This window comes from Nothobranchius furzeri, chromosome 15, assembly GCF_043380555.1.
Source record: "Nothobranchius furzeri strain GRZ-AD chromosome 15, NfurGRZ-RIMD1, whole genome shotgun sequence".
NCBI lineage: Eukaryota > Metazoa > Chordata > Actinopteri > Cyprinodontiformes > Nothobranchiidae > Nothobranchius > Nothobranchius furzeri.
In genome coordinates, this window is record NC_091755.1 from 58,928,573 (window position 1) to 58,947,293 (window position 18,721).

General features: G+C 40.9%; 2 protein-coding genes across 3 annotated transcripts in view; one reads left to right on the top strand and one right to left on the bottom strand.

Annotated features, from left to right (window-relative positions):
* The window catches only part of LOC107391060 (dedicator of cytokinesis protein 3), a 53,965-nt gene extending 40,814 nt beyond the window's left edge, over window positions 1-13,151 (top strand). The window contains exons 38-54 of one of the 2 annotated variants that reach the window (XM_015968107.3): window positions 3,171-3,319; window positions 4,817-4,903; window positions 5,152-5,256; window positions 5,713-5,854; window positions 6,095-6,261; window positions 7,902-7,988; window positions 8,539-8,718; window positions 8,812-8,895; window positions 8,989-9,105; window positions 9,354-9,496; window positions 10,553-10,688; window positions 10,791-10,872; window positions 10,977-11,092; window positions 11,196-11,280; window positions 11,370-11,492; window positions 11,600-11,682; window positions 12,399-13,151. In XM_015968107.3, the coding sequence (XP_015823593.1) occupies window positions 3,171-3,319; window positions 4,817-4,903; window positions 5,152-5,256; window positions 5,713-5,854; window positions 6,095-6,261; window positions 7,902-7,988; window positions 8,539-8,718; window positions 8,812-8,895; window positions 8,989-9,105; window positions 9,354-9,496; window positions 10,553-10,688; window positions 10,791-10,872; window positions 10,977-11,092; window positions 11,196-11,280; window positions 11,370-11,492; window positions 11,600-11,682; window positions 12,399-13,013 (2,501 nt within the window). In that variant the 3' untranslated portion in view covers window positions 13,014-13,151. The remainder of the gene's footprint in view (window positions 1-3,170; window positions 3,320-4,816; window positions 4,904-5,151; window positions 5,257-5,712; window positions 5,855-6,094; window positions 6,262-7,901; window positions 7,989-8,538; window positions 8,719-8,811; window positions 8,896-8,988; window positions 9,106-9,353; window positions 9,497-10,552; window positions 10,689-10,790; window positions 10,873-10,976; window positions 11,093-11,195; window positions 11,281-11,369; window positions 11,493-11,599; window positions 11,683-12,398) is intronic. The other variant, XM_015968108.3, reaches the window with a different exon arrangement.
* Window positions 13,152-17,474: 4,323 nt separating this feature from the next.
* Window positions 17,475-18,721, bottom strand: part of LOC107391061 (poly(rC)-binding protein 4) — a 45,741-nt gene continuing 44,494 nt past the window's right edge. Inside the window, exon 14 of the mRNA XM_015968109.3 lies at window positions 17,475-18,043. Within this exon, the coding sequence (XP_015823595.1) occupies window positions 17,698-18,043 (346 nt within the window). The 3' untranslated portion in view covers window positions 17,475-17,697. The remainder of the gene's footprint in view (window positions 18,044-18,721) is intronic.

Here is an 18,721-nt window from a genome sequence, read left to right on the forward strand (position 1 = left end):
CCCAGAATTTGGTGCTACACCCCTGGTCCCAACTCGATAAAGGGTTATGATGAACACATCTGGGGGTCTTTAAATGATGAAAATATTCGCAGCCTTCAACTGGCCCAGAATGCTGCAGCACGTTTGATCTTATCGCGTCTGATCTGAAATCCCTCCATTGGCTTCCATGTTCTGCCCAGGCAGACTATTGGGTGTTGACTTAGAGCAGCGCTAAACAATGTAGCGCTGCTCTAAGTCGCTGAGCTTCTGAAGCCAGATGTTCCAAATAGGAAAATGCACTTGTGTAATGTGGGGCTCCAATGTGTTTCCAAGGTAAAGCACAAAGTAGTGCTTTTGCTTATCATGCGCCGCTTCTCTGCAATACGCTTCCTCCAGATGTGAGGCAGGCTACCTCTGCTGGGATCTCCAAGAGTCACCTTTTTATAGCATCCTCTCCGGACTAGTGTCACTTGGTTAAAATCTGGTAGTCCTGCTTTTCCTGGAGACTCTGTTTATCCTGATTTAGTGATTTTGATCCTTTTTATCTGTTGTTGGATTTTCATTTGTTTTATTATAATATCAAAGCTCATTTTAGGCCTAACGTCTGCAGTTTTACTCTATGTAGTTACGTCTGTTGCTCTTCGATGTGCAGCAATTTGTCTGAAAGCGCTATACAAATAAAGTTTATATTATTATTATTATTATTATTAGTTCAGTGATCAAAGCCTACTGGTTGTGCAGCACCAGACTAAAGACCAAAGGTGACAGATCATTTGCTGCTGTGGCCCCCAGACTCTGGAACTCTCTCCCCCTGAGCCTGAGATCAGTGGACTCAGTGGTCTCCTTTAAAAAGCAGCTGAAGACTCACCTGTTCAAGCTGGCTTTGGTGTGACCTTTGTCACCACCCTCTCATTCTGTTCTTATTCCGCCTTTCCCTGGATCCACTGATTTCCCTCTTTCCTATTCATTTTCTCTCTCACTGTCCTTACATTTTTAATCACATTTATTCTCCTTTTAAACTTATTTGTAATAATTTTTAAAATCTTTTTATACTTGAATTTTTAATTTTTTAATTTTTTTGTGAAGCACCTTGAGATTTTTATCTTGAGAGGTGCTTTATAAAAGATTGTTTTTCTTTCTTTCTTTCTTTCTTTCTTTCTTTCTTTCTTTCTTTCTTTCTTTCTTTCTTTCCTTCTTCTTCTTCTTCTTCTTCTAATAATGATAATAATAATAATAATAATAATTATTATTATTATTATCTGTACAAATCAAATTAAGCTGACAAGTAATTCATATTTACTGTAATTAACATTAAATCTAAATGTAATTGTGAGAAATAATTATAACAAGTTAAATATTATTTGCTTGTAGTCAAACCAGCAAAAGCTGGATTCACAAGGTATTATTTTTTGTGTCAGAAGCTGAAAAGTTTGGAGAAACACGCCACCCACAAAGAAACAAAAATTCATGTTTGTGCACAAACAGAAAATAATTACAGACAGGAGATGAAAATTTCTCTGGCTTGAAAATAGAGAATAAAGTTTTATTATTGCTGTTCCTGGTGAAACTCCCACAGCTGGAGTCACTTTTAAAAATGCTTTTATTCATTTACTGGACTTTAAACTTTAGTCCATTCAATAACTGGGTTTGCTCTGCTCTTGTTTTTCTGCGGACACCTTTTAAAGTTACCTGTGTATATAATTTACTGAATATTTAAATATTCTTTTAGAAACGTGGTCAGCAGCACGCTCACCTCACAGCAGGAAAAAGCTCTGTGGGTTTTTCTGCGTAAAAAATATATTTTTGTAGATTCTTGTGTCAAGCTTCAACCCAGATTTTATTATTTGTTCACGCACCGATGAAACGGTGATGAGTAGGATACGCTAACATCACACAGGAGCTCTGACGCTCTTGGATAAACAGACAGATTAAATGTCAGGTAGAGGTAATTATGCGCCGCTGACATTTGGTGTTTCACTCTGGGATTTATTATTTAGTGTTTCTGCTTTGAAAACGGTTTACAGCACTTTTTGAATCTGGTGATGCCATCCATTTCTGCAGGAAACCAATTAGCTGGAAAAACGAGTAAATTATCGTCTTTCTATTTAGTTTATTTGTCTTGTGAAGCTCAAATGACCTAAATATGACTCCTAGGTTTTTATACCAAACGCACAAACCCATGCATGACACAACAACAAAACAACAAAGCATTCAGCTACTGGCAGCTCACCAGATAACCCACAAAAAATCAGAATCACATTATAAACTTGACTTGTGCATCACCGAATTCCAGCACCTCCTTGGAAAGAGATAAGCTGTCTGCTTTCCTCCTGTGCTTAAAAATAGGCAGCACCTCTTTGTTGAAGGGAGCTTTTGCTGAAACAGCAGAGCACACTTCCTCACACCCGGGGGAGAGAGGCGAGCGAGTGCCGGATGGGGAAATAGGCTTATTTATTCATAAATTCTCAAATACTAAATGAGACAAAGCTGTAGAGTACCATTTAAGCTGTGCACAAAGAAAAAAGGGTTTTATTTCTTTACCCAAAGGGGCTGTTATTCGAAAAGTAGCAGTCAGCATATGCAGCATCTATGATTTCAGGATTATAAAGTCTTCCCTGACAGCTAAGAATACACAATTTTACATTTAATGACCTTTAAGGCATTTGCATGTTAGCAGGCTGAACCCTTGATGAGCCAGATCTGATGCACGGGGGTGTCTGGTTTGCAGAGTCGCTTCACAGCAGGAAGGCTTCTGATTGAAATCAGAGCTGGAGCTTCTCTGGGTTCTGTTTGCATATTCTGTCTCAATCTGCACAGATTAGCAGGATTCTGAGCGTCTTCACACAGCTTGGCAGCGATGTACAGCATGGCGATTTTATTCGGGGATTATTTTCTATTAATTTTGAGCATTGTTCCTGGATCACTGAGAGTGGGAGGGGTACGATCTGGACAGAGAACACGCTCCTTTAACCTTTAGTCACCATTTAGCCAAAATCCAGTCACCATGCTCCAGACTTTCTCTGCCACCAACTGTTCTTGGTGTCCACCATCTGTTCCTGAGAAATGGACCCTGAATCTGAGTAGGGAGTCGTGTTTCTCTGATGGCAGATTGAAGAACGTGTTCGACATCTGCTGCTTCGTTCTAAAGCAGATAATCATATATCATTGCTTCTGTCCTGCTGCTACAACAGAGGCAGCGTTCACCCTGCTGCTGTACTGGGAGCTGCTGCAGTGGGAGGACCGGCCTCTGAGGGATTTCCTCCACTACCCCTGTCAGAGTGAGTGGCAGCGCAAGGAAAACCTGAGTCGGAAAATCCTCCACTACTTCAACAAGGGGAAGGCAAGTGCACGTTATCTCTTTTAGCTGTACGTCCTGCTTTTATAGACGTCCACTGGTGAAGTTAACGGCCCATGAAGTTTTATAAATATGAGGTTTCTGAACATGAGAGGAGAAACAAACTGAACATGTTTCACAGAAAGCAACATAAATTAGGAGATATGGCTAAACCATTAAAAGTCAAAGGATGAAATCCACACAAGAACACAAAAACACAGATAACATCTCAACCATCTGAACAGTGGCGCGGTGGTTAGTGCTGTTGCCTTGCAGCAAAAAGGTCCAACCTGGGGTCTTTCTGCATGGAGATGCATGTTCTCCTTGTGCATGTAATGGTTCTCTCCAGGCTTCCTCTCACAGGCCAGAAACATGACTGTCAGGTTGGTTGGTTTTTCTAAATTGTTCTTAGGTGTGTGCATCTCTCTGTTGCCCTGCGATGGACTAGCAACCTGTCCAGGGTGTACCCCGCCTGCTTGTTCAAACGCTGCTGGAGATAGGCACCAGCCCCCCGCGACCCTGCATGGACAAGCGGGTATGGAGAATGGATGGGTGGACATCTGAACTGTCTCCTAAATCAAATCAGCGCTCATGAGCATCACAATAATACCTAAGCAGAACTTGAGCCTTTGCACAGGCTGCAACACTTCTTTCTCCTTGAGGATCAGCTATCTGTTCAAATTAGATTTTCTTTCCCAAATCACTCCTCCCTGGCCAGTATTCATTGTCCACATTGAATTAGTTGACCGGTCTTTGTGCTTTGGAGGAAAATCCCCGCTGGACCCTGGTAGCAGCTGAGAAGAAATACAATTGCCATCTTTTTTGTTTTCTCTGGTTGTCACTAACCCCGTCGCTATGAGAGGTAAGAAATGTTACTGTTTTGTTCCTGCAGTTTCCTTCTGCTGCATCTGTCAACGTTTAGGCTGCGAATAAAGTTTTGAGTTAAAAGTGCCTGGCAGATTGGTGGCCACAGGGACTTTACAGTGTCTGAAACAAATCTGCATCCTTCCATGAGCCTCAACATTAAAACCACAGATCGATGAAATGAAAATAAATGATGTTCTTCTATAAATATTCACATTTGGTGTAATTTAGAGTCAACATATCTGCATTCATACCTATTATAATTATAAAGTATTTAAAAAATCATAAAGTGAAAAAAACTAATTATTCTATTTTGTTCATTTACATTTAAGCATGCACTTTTTACATTTTTGCACAGAAAAAAATCCACCTTTTTGTTGTGATCCCTGCTGTTCTCCTACCATGACATTAGTGATTTAGTCATTTTAAATACAACTCGGCGGGAAAAAAATGATTCCTTTGGGAAATTTTCAATGAAAAAATGCAAACGACAAAATATTTGTTTCCATCCATCAAACTCCTTTCTGTAAGTCTTACAACAAAACAATCAGACCTTTTTCATCATTACTTTGGATTATAAGTGATTAATCAGGATTAATATCTGCGCCACATTCTTCCTTTCTCTCTGTGATTTTACAGTGTTGGGAATACGGGATCTCTCTGTGCCGGGAGCTGGCGTTCCAATATGAGACTTTATATGATTATCAGAGTCTCAGCTGGATACGGGTAAGTAAAGAGTCCCAGTTTCTGCCTCTCTTATCGAACAAACATCCTCTGTGGTGATGGGAGGTGAGATTTTCAGCTCCCTCTCTGTTACCGCGGTGAGGTGTGAAGAGTAAACAGCATCAAACACAATGTCCTGATTACCTGTGGACGCCCACACTCATGGGTTCATGCAGAGGATCCAGGAATACGTGCCATTAGATTATTATTCATCATCATGACTGTCGGGGTGTGTTATCTTTGGGTCACAGAAAATGGAGGCAGCCTATTATGACAACATCATCGAACAACAGAGGATTGAACCCGAGTTCTTCAGAATGGGCTTCTACGGCAGGAAGTTTCCGTTCTTCCTTAGGGTAAGACTCCAAACCGTACCTCCGTTCCACGGCTGAGGGTCACGCGGATGGTTCTAGACGTAGGAATTTCCAATTGGGTCCTGAGGGGTATTTTATGTGCGTCACATTTGTATCCAGTTCTTCAGTTTTATTGTGCAGCTCTCTGACTCACATGTGTAAATTCACATTTACTTCCCCTTTTCGTCATCATGAAGCTTTAGTTTGCAGCCGCAGCAGCAGAAAGGCTCCATCTAGCTTTAGGGTGCTAAATTCAGCTGTTTTAATGGTTGACTTTACCTGCTCTACTCTAAACAGTCAGATACAGAATCAGGTGAACAAAAAGGGACATTAGCAGCTAAAATGCAGGATTGTTCAGTTGGGCTCTGTGTAAATGTTGAAGAAAATACAAAGTTTGATGAATGCAGTCAGAGCGAAAGAGGAGATAAGGCAACAACTATTTTCCTCTTCTCTCTGCAGAACAAAGAGTTTGTCTGCCGTGGTTACGACTATGAGCGGCTTGAAGACTTCCAGCAAAGGATGCTGGGGGAATTTCCTCAAGCCATTGCCATGCAGCACACCAACCAACCAGATGACACCATCCTGCAGAGTGACGCACAGTGTATCCTGATAGCTTCCCCTCTTCCACAGGCTTTTCGCATAGAAGAGATATTTCTATGAAAACAAATGGATTCCTTCTGATAATTTAAAATGAGGATGCTTGGCTCATTACTGACTTTAAACAGGGTTGACATTATTTTCTAGAGGCAGCCAGTGAAAGTAAACACGGTCTGTAATCCCTTCTTCAACTGTCCTCTCTCTGTCTGACTTGTCTGTGTTTTCCTTGACCCTTGACCTGCAGACCTGCAGATCTACGCCGTGACTCCGGTATCAGACATCTCCGACGTGCCTCAGTTGGAGCGCGTGCCTGAGAGGATCAAAAGTTTCTACCGCATTAACAACGTTAGCCGCTTCCACTACGACAGGCCTTTTCACAAGGGGCCCAAAGACCGAGAGAACGAGTTCAGGGTATGAAGAGTCAGCAGTGGCGTTCTCACATTTCTATATTTTAGTTAGAAAGAAAACTTTAAGAACAATAACTTTGACAAAGAATTCAAATAATTAACATCGCCTGTGATTTAGAAGGAGCAAATCTCTCAGCTGATGGATGTTGTTATGCTGCCCCCTGGTGGCCACATAACAGTATCTACTGCTATTAGGATTTAAAGTGACCACAGCCTAGGATCAGTGTAATAATAATAATAATAATAATAATAATAATAATAATAATAATAATAATAATAATAATAAATTAATATAAATAATATTAATGATGATAATAATATTAGCTGTAATAATAATAATAATAATAATAATAATAATAATAATAATAATAAAAATAATAATGATGATAAAATAATAAAAATCAAATAATAAAAAAGTCTACATTTTAAAATTCTATAAAATAATAATAATAATAATAATAATTTGACCAACTTCTCTGCAATAATACCAACAAATTTAAGGTATATATTAAACATGTTCATTTTATTTATTAATCTTTTTAGATCTGTTTCTCTAAACTTCTCATTTTGCTTGGCAGTAAAATATTGACTAGAGCATGAATCATGATTTGATTTGATGTTTAGTGAACATCACATCTTTTAAAATTAGGGATGCACAGTATATCGGCATCAATACTGGTATCGGCAAAAGTTAGTCATTTTCTACTGTATCGGAATCGGTTTGACAAATAAAACTGGTCCGATAATTACAACCAATATTTTTTCCATCTTGTTTCTGTTTGTTTATCTGTTTCAGAGGGTTAGGGGAGTGATGTGTCCAAAAATGTCATATCAGTGCATCACTCGTTTAAAAGTTAATTCTGTTTTGCAAAACATCTTTCAATTCTGCTTTGAACAAATGAATCCCATTCATTTTTAAACAATAGAATGATTCTATTAATAATCAAGTTTAAGGTGTCATGACAACGAAATCTGGAGTTGGGAAACTGAAACCATGTAAATGTACAGCCTTTTCATGAGATAAGAAAACACAAAATAATTCTGAAGCTGGATTAAAACACCAGGAGGCGTCAGATAGAACCGGACATGTCTGTTTTTTTATACAACTGTCAGGTTTCTCATAGCTGTCATTATTAAATGCATCTAACATTGATTGGTAATCATCAGCAAAAATAATACGTCAAAGTGTGCCTTGTGTTAATCTGCAGACTCTGGTAGGTTGATGGTAAAAGGTTAAGACAGCCAGAAAACTCCCTATTCTGACTCATAACTAGAATATAACAGACACATTCACCAGGAAGGCAGACCGTTTTTGCAGCTAGCTTAAATATTTAATCAGCTGATAGTTTATCCTATCTCATTTCATCTCTGCTTGTTGTTTTAAGCAGAACTGAAGTCTTTTTGCAGCCTCTAAGGCTTTAGGGACTTGGATGCTTGTTACAGTAGTATTCTTTGACACAGTAACCCAAATGTGGGATCAGGCTAGTGTTGGAGAAAACATGTAGGTCACTGGTCCACAACTAGTTCCTTCCTGATTGTTTATTTTCTGATATGTAATAGAATAGGCAGCCCGTTTAGATTGTGTCGGTTTGACCAGATAAAGCTGGTAGAATAATCTCAGATATTTTTCTGCATGTTTTGCAGAGTCTGTGGATCGAGAGGACAACTCTGATCCTGTCCCGACCTCTCCCTGGGATCGCTCGCTGGGCAGAGGTGGAGAGGAGAGAAGTGGTGAGGAGCTCAAACCTTCACCTGTTTAATTATAGATTCACTAGGATAAATACAATAAAGTTTAATTCTCGCCAAATAGAATATTTACTAAGAAATCACAATGTAACCATAGACACATTGCTTGGTGTGTGTGCGTGCGTGCGTGGGTGCGTGTGTGTGTATGTGTGTGTGTCTGCTCTGTCTTCTCGATCCCCAGTGAGTCGTGGAGGATGGCTGCTTATACTGAGCCAGGATCCTCTGGAGGTTTCTTCCTGTTAAAAGGGAGTTTTCCTCTCCACTGTCGCTCTATGCTTGCTTAGTATGAGGATTGCTGTATAGTCGCTGACACTAGTCAGTGACTTGATGCAATTTGCTGGTTTCCTTATATAGGAAACTTTATTTCTGATTGGCTTAATGAACTGACCTGAATTGGAATGTTTATTATGTGAAGTGCCTTGAGACGACTCTTGTCGGGATTTGGCGCTATATAAATAAACTTGAATTGAATTGAAATGAATTCATTTTTTCTCTCCTTGACTCAGATTCCAATCACTGATCATTTAAATTTCAGGTGGAGGTGAGCCCTCTTGAGAATGCTATTTATGTGGTGGAGAATAAGACCCAGGAGCTGCGGACTTTGATCAGCCAGTATCAACACAGGCAGCATCATGGCAACATCAACCCCCTCAGCATGTGCCTCAATGGCGTCATCGATGCTGCTGTTAATGGAGGCATCGCCAGATATCAGGAGGTACTGCTGCAGGGCAGAACCGCACAGGCAAGGGTGGAAAAAAAATCACTTTCTAATGGATATTGTTATCTTTTGTTTGATCCTCTGCAACAGGCCTTTTTTGATAAGGACTACATCAGCAGTCATCCAGAGGACACGGAGAGGATCACACATCTGAAGGATCTGATGCAGGAGCAGGTCCGACTCAGTTCAGCGTCTTACTTCTTAGGAAACACGTCTCCACAACCACAAAAGCATTTTTTCTGATGACTTTTCTTTTGCCAACAACAGGTGCACATTCTGGGAGTGGGACTGGCTGTTCACGAGAAACTGGTGCACCCCGAAATGCGTCCTCTGCACAAAAAGCTTGTTGATCAGTTCCACGTGATGAGGACGGGTTTGCACCATGTGAGTGGACCTGTCTGTGACTTTCAAGTTTCTCATTGTTCTTCATGTTTATGGCATATAAGCAGGCTGGAAATGACACCAATTCCTCTCAGTGTGTTAAAAATTAAGGCGGTGTGAGGTCTGTGCTGTTATCTTATTTTGTCACCTAGAAGCGTGTCATTGTGCCACCATGAATAGGCTGTGTGCTTTAAAAAAAGAACAAGTAAATGTATTTTTGCTTGCATAAGCAGTGTAAATATTCAGAGTAGTATTTGGTTGGGTCCCAGCAGTGTGTGCCCAGCATGGATCGGTTCGGCCCGGCTGGCTGCATTGGGGTCAACTCACCCAGAGGAATCCTCTCCTCTCACAACCACATGAGCCCTGAGAGTGTGCGCATCATACACAGACACAGGTAGGTCACTGAAACATGTAGAAAGAAACCTTACCCAGAATTAACAACAAAAGTAGACAGATTTCAATGTGCACGTAACTTTTCTTAGCTGCATTATAAACTAAACCTTCGGCTAAAACAGATTTTTGCTTAGAATGAAGAGGAAAGTTCTTTTTATTTATCACTTTTCTGGATAAAAATCACATGGCACTTCACAAGGACAATAAAAAGTTTAGAAATGGTTAAAAAAGAGAAAAATACTAAATTAAAAGGGATGTTCGATAATATTTGTCTACTATTAATATCAGCCGATACCAGAATATTGGTAAATATCGGTTTTCAATCTTTTAACGACATAACCTTTACATACCATTCACATATTATACAACAAACTCTTCAGCTACTTCTCTCTCTGAAAACGTCAAAATATGACAGATCTGAGGTTTATTTTTTTTAGATATTTTAGCTTATTTGACACAACAAAGTAGAAAATTAGCTCTGCGCAGTGAAAATATGCTGTCCTCACAGCACGTAGCTACATGTAGCTAACAGCTAACCAACGACTAAAACAGAAACACAAATCTTCACCCAAGGATTGCTTTTCTTATCTGAAGATCGTTATAACAGTCACTGTAACAATAATATACAAAAATAAAAATACGTTCATAAATGAACACATCTCAGTGTCACGCCTAGGGAAAATGAGATTCAGTTGCTGCTGGAGACAAAATAAATGTGGTGCATTTCCTATTACTAACTTAGTCAGAAGTATTTGTCTTTTTGCACAGAAAATGTTTAAAACTTAAGCGTACGTGATGGGACATATGTGATGTTAGTAATCTAAACACAGCATACATCAGCATCAGAAATTAGGAGTCGATAATATCGGTGTATCGGATTGTGGTAAAAAAGCTAGTATCCCTAAGAATTAAGATTAAAAATGAGAATAAAGAAAGAGAGAAAACAACGTAGCCTGAAAAATACAGAAACACAATCATGAAAGGAAGTTGAAGTTGATCATTGTCCAAAACTTACGAGAAATACACAGATGATGATGTCATCATCTTTGTTCTGCAGCCCTCTGAACCTGCAAGGTTCGATCCGCCACTCCTCTTCCTCCCTGTCGTCTCACACGTCGAGCGAAGCTGGAAACCTGGTCATCATGACCGACGGTCTGATGGGGGAACACCCTGAGGAGGCGTTACACATGCAGGTAGGACTCCACGACAGCTGAGCTCAGCTGTGATTGTTAAAACCATAACGGCCTTAAGCTTTGTTTAGCTTTTGAAACAACTGAATGTACCCTGTTTTTCAGCCAAGCCCCTCTTCCTCCAGTTTGAGCTCAATCCGCTCTAACTCCTCTCAGATTATCAACTCAGCTCCGTCAAGTGCCAGAGGTGAAGTTCAGACACTGGATGTGCTGTCAATGATCACAGAACTCACATACAGTAGAAGACATCCCTATGAGATGATAAGTTTACTTTTATCTTTGTGTCCACAGGCTCTCCGTCTCTGCCTGATAAGGCCAAACATAACCGAGAAGTGATGATGCTTTTGCCGTCTCACCGCGAGAGGGCCAACAACAACATGTACTACAATGTGGCCGAGAACGGACAGGTACGGCAGTGGCACCACAACTGTATTGATGTCAAATTAGAGAATCAGGATTCATTCAATACAAAATGCAGCATTTTATGATTTCTTTCATCCTTCATGTCAGAATAACCACATGCAGCGTGCCTTACTTCAGCAAGTCAGCCCCTGTAAGCCTTGCACTGATGCTCACGTGAATCTACCAGAGAAAGGTCAGATTCAAACTGGGTGACACTTTTCCACGAATGTGATGTTTACGTGCTCACGTGTGGAATAATGTGAACGTTCGGTTTGTTTCTAGTCTTTCCCAATGCTTCCAGCAGCTGGAGTCTGGACGGAGACAACCGGGAGCAGGTGTCCTACCTGCCGTCTTCTACTGGAGGAGTCATCATGCCTCCTGCCCCACCCAGGTCCTTCCCATCGGGTACTTCCTCATCTCCCCTCATAGTTGTTAGGGTTAGACAGTTGGTTAAAGAACTAAAAAACATAAAATGTGATTAAAAAAAGGTCAACTACACTTTATCTCTGCAGGACACTTTATGATGCATTGTGATGCATTTCACCATCAGAACAGCGACCCTCCTCCTGCCCTGCCTGTTCGATCTCTTCGAAAGGTACAACCTGCTGCTTTTAGATCAGAAAGAGTCAGTTGTTATTTAAGAAGAAATAACAAAAATAATTTTAACATTTTAACTTCAACTAGTAAGTTTTATTGTCCTCCAGGTCAGCATATATGGGACTGATGAGATGTAATTAAGCTGTGTTTAAAATCATTTATTCATCCTTACATTTTTTGTCAAATGTTAAAAGAAAATATAATTTTTTTTGTATCACCAGGTGTGTGAGTTAAAAATCCAGTTAAGAATCTGCTGATAAAGAGTATTGATATGTTTTTGTTACACCAAATGGTTTGAGGTGGATTTAATCAGTCGCTCCTCATGAAGATTAAAAACTTTTTTGACCTTCAGGATTTTTCTCTCCTTTTCAGTGCAGAATTGTGTCTTTCCTCATGTTTAAGCTCAAACTGCACAATTAATGTCACGTTTAGGAAAAAGGACTTGCACCAAAAATTAGCATTTGTCCAAAGCCCTGTTGATCAAGACCTTTTAAAAAGAATCACAAGCATGTCTGGCTTCCAGGAAGAAAGCAGAATATAACTGGGGATGGTTTAGAGCTTTAGCAGCTCTGAAGAAATCTTTTCAATAACTCAAGCACAAACACACACACACACACACACACACACACATGCACACACCCACATTACAAATGTGACGTGAGTGCCCGATACACAGAACCTCCCCACTGATTCTTCCTGTCTTTGCCTCTCCAGTCTCCCCTCCACCCGATCCCCGGCTCTCCCACCAGTCCTCAGTCAGCTTTAGGAGGCAGCAACTCCACCCTGTCAGGCAGCGCCAGCAGCGGCGTTTCCTCCATGAGTGAGAGCAACTTTGGAGGTCAGTACCCCGACCCCGGACCCATCAGAAACGACGCCTTGGAGCCTCTTCCCAGTCACCTGTGGTCCCCCCCTGAAGAGTACCTGACCTCCCCCTACCTGCACATGCACTACGGTGGGACAGAAATCGACTCCATGGACCCAGTTCGACCCTTCCATTACCGCAACCCTGCGTCTCACCCTCACACCCACCCACACACTCACCCTCATGCTCACACCCACTCTGGGCTTGAAATCCACTCTCATGGTCCGCCCCCCCACCACCACATTCCCACTCACGGCCCTCATCACATCCCTTACCGCAGGCCACAGCCTCCAGCCGTGCCCCCCAAACCCTACCTGAGAGAGGGCTGCATCCCTGAGGAGGACCTGCAGCCTCAGCCCATCCCGCTGCCCCGTAGGATCTTCCACTCCCCTCACGGCCACAGGGAGGACCCGAGCAAACACGCCTGGGAGCAGTGCATCAGCGAGGAGCATGAGGAGAATCAGTGACGGGATGACTCCGGCCTCACTTCAATCTGAGCTCAACTTTTCCCCCCTCATTTGCACTGAGTTAGGAGCGCATGTGAAGCAGCGGTGACCCTTCCTGTTGTGTGTTTGGTTGTCAGTGCACATGAAGGAAAGAAAATGGGGTGGACCTCCACAAAGCTTCAGCTGGAGGCACAGCCCACCCTCACAGCTCCACACGGCTTTTTTAGATGTGATCACAAATAAAATATCCATCGAACAATAAGACAAACTGATCCAAAATCGATATTGATTGTACACGACTGTACAACTCGTCTGTGAGCATGTTTTTTTGTTTGTTTGAGAGTAATATGACAACAGTTTTGTGGAACAGTAGAACCATGATCATAGCCAACGTGATCCCAGAAGCGCTCTGAACTCTCTTCTTTTGCTTTTCATGTTTTCACAACAAAGAAACTACAGAAGGTTGTTACTCACAGTGAAGTGACTTCTCTTGTTGAAATGCTTCATATATATGAATAATTATTTTGATAAATTTGCTACATTCTAGTGTATTCAAAGGCTTGAGCCCATTATGTTTTTCAAAAACACTGTTAAGTGCTCCTTAATGGTGAACCATATCAAATGGTATTGCTGCTGGGCTGTCACTAACCATAGGTCTGTAAGGTCCAACCTGCAGCTCTCTTCTTGGACATGAAAGTCCCTATTTCCCATCCGCACCATGCGTTTGGACACCTACGTGAATGTATTCAGATGAGATGTTCTACTTGTGCTGCACAAGCTGCTTTCCCAGGTTCTTTCTTTGGTTTTTGAATTTGTTGAAGTGCTTTACAGTCTCCATCTGTCTGGTTTGTGTGGTGAGGATAAACTCAAGACGAACGAGCGCAGAACTGGAGCGGAGGGGGGGCTGAAGATGATAACTAACATGTCGCAAAACCTGTCAGCTTTCATTTTCACGGTGAATAAAGAACAACAAAAAAGTAAAAAGCATCGTTCACTTCACGCCTCAGCTCTACTGCTGGACTCTCAGAACCAACGCCACTCCCTCCTCCCGTCTGCCTCCATCTGTTTTCCTTCTCTGTGTGGCTTCAGGTTCAGCGACGAGGACCTGACCTGGACAGCTGGGCCCACACAGACAGGGTTGGATTCGCCTTCCTGCCTTAAGTGCACTCAAATGCAGTTTGACCTCTCATCTGGACTCTCATTCAGAAACAGCCATTTTCTCTGTCCACACACACGCACGCACGCACGCACGCACACACACACACACACACACACACACACACACACACACACACACAAGTATCTACCTAACAAGGATGTTTGTATGGTTTCATCCTGCTTTGGTTTCAAACCCGGTGTTTGTTTTTGTAGCGCTGATGCTTCTGACTCTTTCTCGTTCACCTTCAGTTGTTTGAAGCTGATGATGTTTCAGGAGAACGTGGAACAGACCGACAGCTCTCCTTTTTATTTCGATGAGTAGAAAAAAAGCGCTGTTTATCGTCCTGTTGTCGGTTGGAAGGATATAGCTAATACTTTCACAAATCCCTGTTTTCCCGGTTGTTTTTCTTCTTTTGCAGGTGGCTGCTCTGTGTTGCTGTACATCAAGTTGTCAGCTGACTAGACAAGATCTATTTTTGTATGTGAGATCATGAGATGTGTGTGTATTGAAGGCCCAGGCACTGCGTAGGCTGCTGTACCTTGTATGGAGTCGAGGTTAGTAGATAAACAGTGTGTGAGTATCTCTCACGAGCTAGAGGACAACCGGCGACTGAAGCGATACTCAAACTATAAGTACAATAGAATTTTTCAATGTAAATTCTGTTATTGTACATACAGCAGTATTGTGAAATATTTTTGAGAATTATTGCAGAAGCCCTTACAAAAAGGTTTATTGTTGTTTTGTGTATATACATGTACCCAAGAGATCAATGTAATTGATAAATATCTATAATCAGTGTTTGGGAAACAACAAATTCACTAGACTTTTGGCTGTCTCCACCATTCTTCTCATACAAATACTTTATACACTTTTCAATGTGCTTTCCTGTACATATGGTGTTAGCATGATCAAAAAGTGGTTGTAAAAGTGGTTTTCCTACTCCCATAAATGCTGTGGTATGGAGTTCATCAACAATGCCAAACATTAAAGACAATCTTTTATCAGCTCCAGCTCCTCCTTGTCAGCTTTTCTTTGAAGCCTTTGTGGGCGATGCTCATTTTTAAACCTGTAGGGGGCGCCAAATGGCAGCCTGTAAGTGGCAAACGTGAATGGTTGTGCTATTTTCTCTGATCTGTGACACACTGTTGGTGTTTGAAGTGTGTGTGTGAGAGAGAGAGCAGGCATGACAGACAACCCTTGGTTCCAAAACAACAACTGAAAACAAAATGACAGTGAATGCCTCTAATCTCTTCTTCTCTGCCACTATAACACCCCACTTTCATCTTTAATGATGCTTCATGGTTCTAGCTTTTATTATTTAAGTATAAACTGAACCAGTTTGTCTGTTAAACACAATAAATACGTAGATAGATAGATGATAGATAGATGATAGATAGATAGATAGATAGATAGATAGATGGATGATAGATAGATAGATAGATAGATAGATAGATAGATAGATAGATAGATAGATAGATAGATAGATAGATCGATGGATGATAGATAGATAGAACATCCCTTATGCAGACACCAATGGTAAAAAAGAAGAAATGAGGAAAAGGTGGAGTGTTAGGATGAAACAACCACAGCTGGCCCTCCTGAGGCTGCTGCAGCAGCAGCACATATTTCATGTTTACGTTTCCCCCTCTGTTTGTATTATTTTTTCTTTCTGACAAGCTCCCATGCCTTGGAGTCTCTCAGTGTTGTGTCCTGAGGGACTTGAAGTGAGCGTATCTGCACACATCAGCATGATTCTGTATTTGTCTCCACATGTGCACCCGTACACGGAGGATGAGATCTTTTCACTTCGTGGTTTGCTTTTCTCATTCTGCCATTGCTCAGTGGCATGTCTAGAAAATATTTTTGAGGTGGCCAGGTAGAGAAACAAATTTGGACAAGGGAGGCACATGTTAACAGCTCATAAATTTGAAAAAAAAAAATTTATTTTTATAATAACTTTTTTTTTAAATAACAAAACATTAACCATAATCTAATTGGCTGCTATAAGCCGAAACAAAGTCAAAGCACAATACCAATGGTGCACTTGTATCAATAATAAGCATTTTTCTGTGAATAAATGCATTAATTAATTTTAATAAAATTGGGACTTTCTCTGACATTGTAAAGTCAAGATTCTTTTAGAAAAGAGAGTAGGCTTCGTTTTGGGTGAAGTAGCATTAAACTTTTTGGTAATTTTTAATTTTTTAATTTTTTTCAACTAATAACAGAAATAGGTGAGTTTTAAAACCTAATATCAATGAAAAATAAAGAAATATATATATGAAATAACATCAACAAGAAATAAAATGTCTGGCCTGGTTTTTTGTTGTTGCTGGTTTGTTGCCTCACCTCTGTCAGTGCACCCCAGGGCAGCTGTAGCTACATTGTGGCTCATCACCATCAGAATGTGAATGTGTGTGTGTGAGTGGATGAATGCTACACTGTAGTGTAAAGCGCTTTGGAGTCCTCTGACTCTGAAAGGCGCTATGCAAGTGCGGGTCATTTAACATTATCATTTGTTTTCTTTGAACCCAAGAGTCTCATTATCTGAATTTCAGAAATGTTTTGGAGCATGAACCAAGCTCAGTTTAATGCTGAAAATACTAAAACATGAAAAAATAAAAAAAACTTCCAATTGTCATCTTACATTTGATATTTTATTGTTTATATGTTATAGATGTTTTGTTTTTATTGATTATATGTTCTGGATGTCTTAGCTTGGGGCGGCTAGCTTTATACAGGGGGGCCTGTGGACCCCAGGACCCCCTCTAGGCTCGCCCCTGTTGTTACTGTTCTGGGTGCAAGAGCACAATGAGTAAAAGCTCCTCATTTGAGGGGAAGCTTTCTCACTGAAACTGCTTCTGCTGCTTTAGTTTGACCCTGATCGGGTTTGAATGCGTAATCCTTCGTGTGAATTATCTTTCAAACAACTGAACGGACTCGGCTACAGCTGCCACATCAGGAACAAAAAGACTTTTAATAAATGAAACAATACTAATAAATAAAGATTAACCAGGTTTCACATTCAAAATAAAATCCAACAAAACAAGATGTAACACTGAAGTAAAGTACAGTACCATAGCAGAGATTTTAAAAAAAACAAAAGAAGAAGAAAAATCACCCCTGGGACATTTACAAATTTTCTTAAAAACTTCAAGAGGCAAACAGACATTGTATAAAAGCATCATACAGTAGAGTAATCTGATTACAATTTACAAATTTATTGAAGGATAAATACTTAGCTGAACTTTAGATGTGAAAACTCCTAAACGTATACCTCTCAGGTGAGATTCACACCTTTTCCTCTTTTAAACGGTTGATAACAGTGATGAAGTGAAGATGAAGGCAGTCTATCAATTCATGGGAAACTGACAAATTATCTATAAGTGTAAATAACCTTTAATGGTGCCACCCGTTGGTCTCTGTTGGTGCATCGAAGAACTAAAGTCAGGAGCATCTCTTCTGGCGAATATGGCTACATCAGGCGTTTTTTTTTCTCTCTTTAAAGAACACTGCAGCTGTCCTCCTGGATGCACGGAGGACTCATCAGTAGGGAGCAAACTTCTGTCTTTCTGGCTTTTTGATGCAGTTTGCTGAAGATATCTTGGCGGTGTAAGCGGCCAGGGTGGTGTGGGAGGGCGCAGCGGTGACGGCCACCGATGGAGCCGGGCTGGACAGAGTCAGGAAGGGGACGGACTTCATCCCCAGCAGCCCGGAGAGCGGCATGGCTCCGTAGGGAGCGCCGAGCATGTGAGTAGGGGTCAACGTGCCCATGGTGGCCAGGGTGGGTGCAGGAGAGGCAGCTGGGGAGGTGGGCTGGGTGAAGGCCATGTTGAGGTCGACTGGAGACGCCATGGTGGCTGCCTGGGCCGTGGATTTGGCTGTTTCTAAACTGTGAGGGCAGTGATGGAAGGAAAGAATGCAGAGACATGGAGACAGTTTTAAAATGATTAAGGAGGGATTTCACTGGTATCAAATTCTGTTTACAGGTTTTGGGAGTACAAGTGAGGAAAACGCTGTGAGGAGTCTGATAAAACCTTCAAGGAGATGCTGCTGGAGTAGCTGGAAGCCAGAAATCTTCAGCAAATAAATAAATGATTATGAGGATGAGTCTGGCAGGCCAGGCTAAGATTTCTGTATTCTGGGCTTGAAATATTAAAGAGCAAATGCAAAAACAAAAGAAAAAGAGAAGTAAATTATTTCAAATATAGAGCTATTGGTTATGCAAATTAATGCTGAAGTAAATTTAAATGTTTACAGACAACAAATAATGATCTTGATTGATCTGCCTATTCATTTGTTCATGTTTAGTGAATATTTTTGGATTTAAAACCTATTTCTCTAGCAGCTAGTCTGGAGCTTACATCACAGACACAAAGAGTGATGGACCCTAGCTGCTGTAAACAGCCACGAATGCTCGTCATCTAAATATTCAACTAAAACCACCTAAAACTGCACAGCTGTTATTTTACTTTTTCTTTGCGTAAATAATTTTTTCTCAATAGGATGTTTTATGAACAGATGCCAAAATGTTCTGCTCTACAACATAATGCTGCTCTTCTCCAAGGAT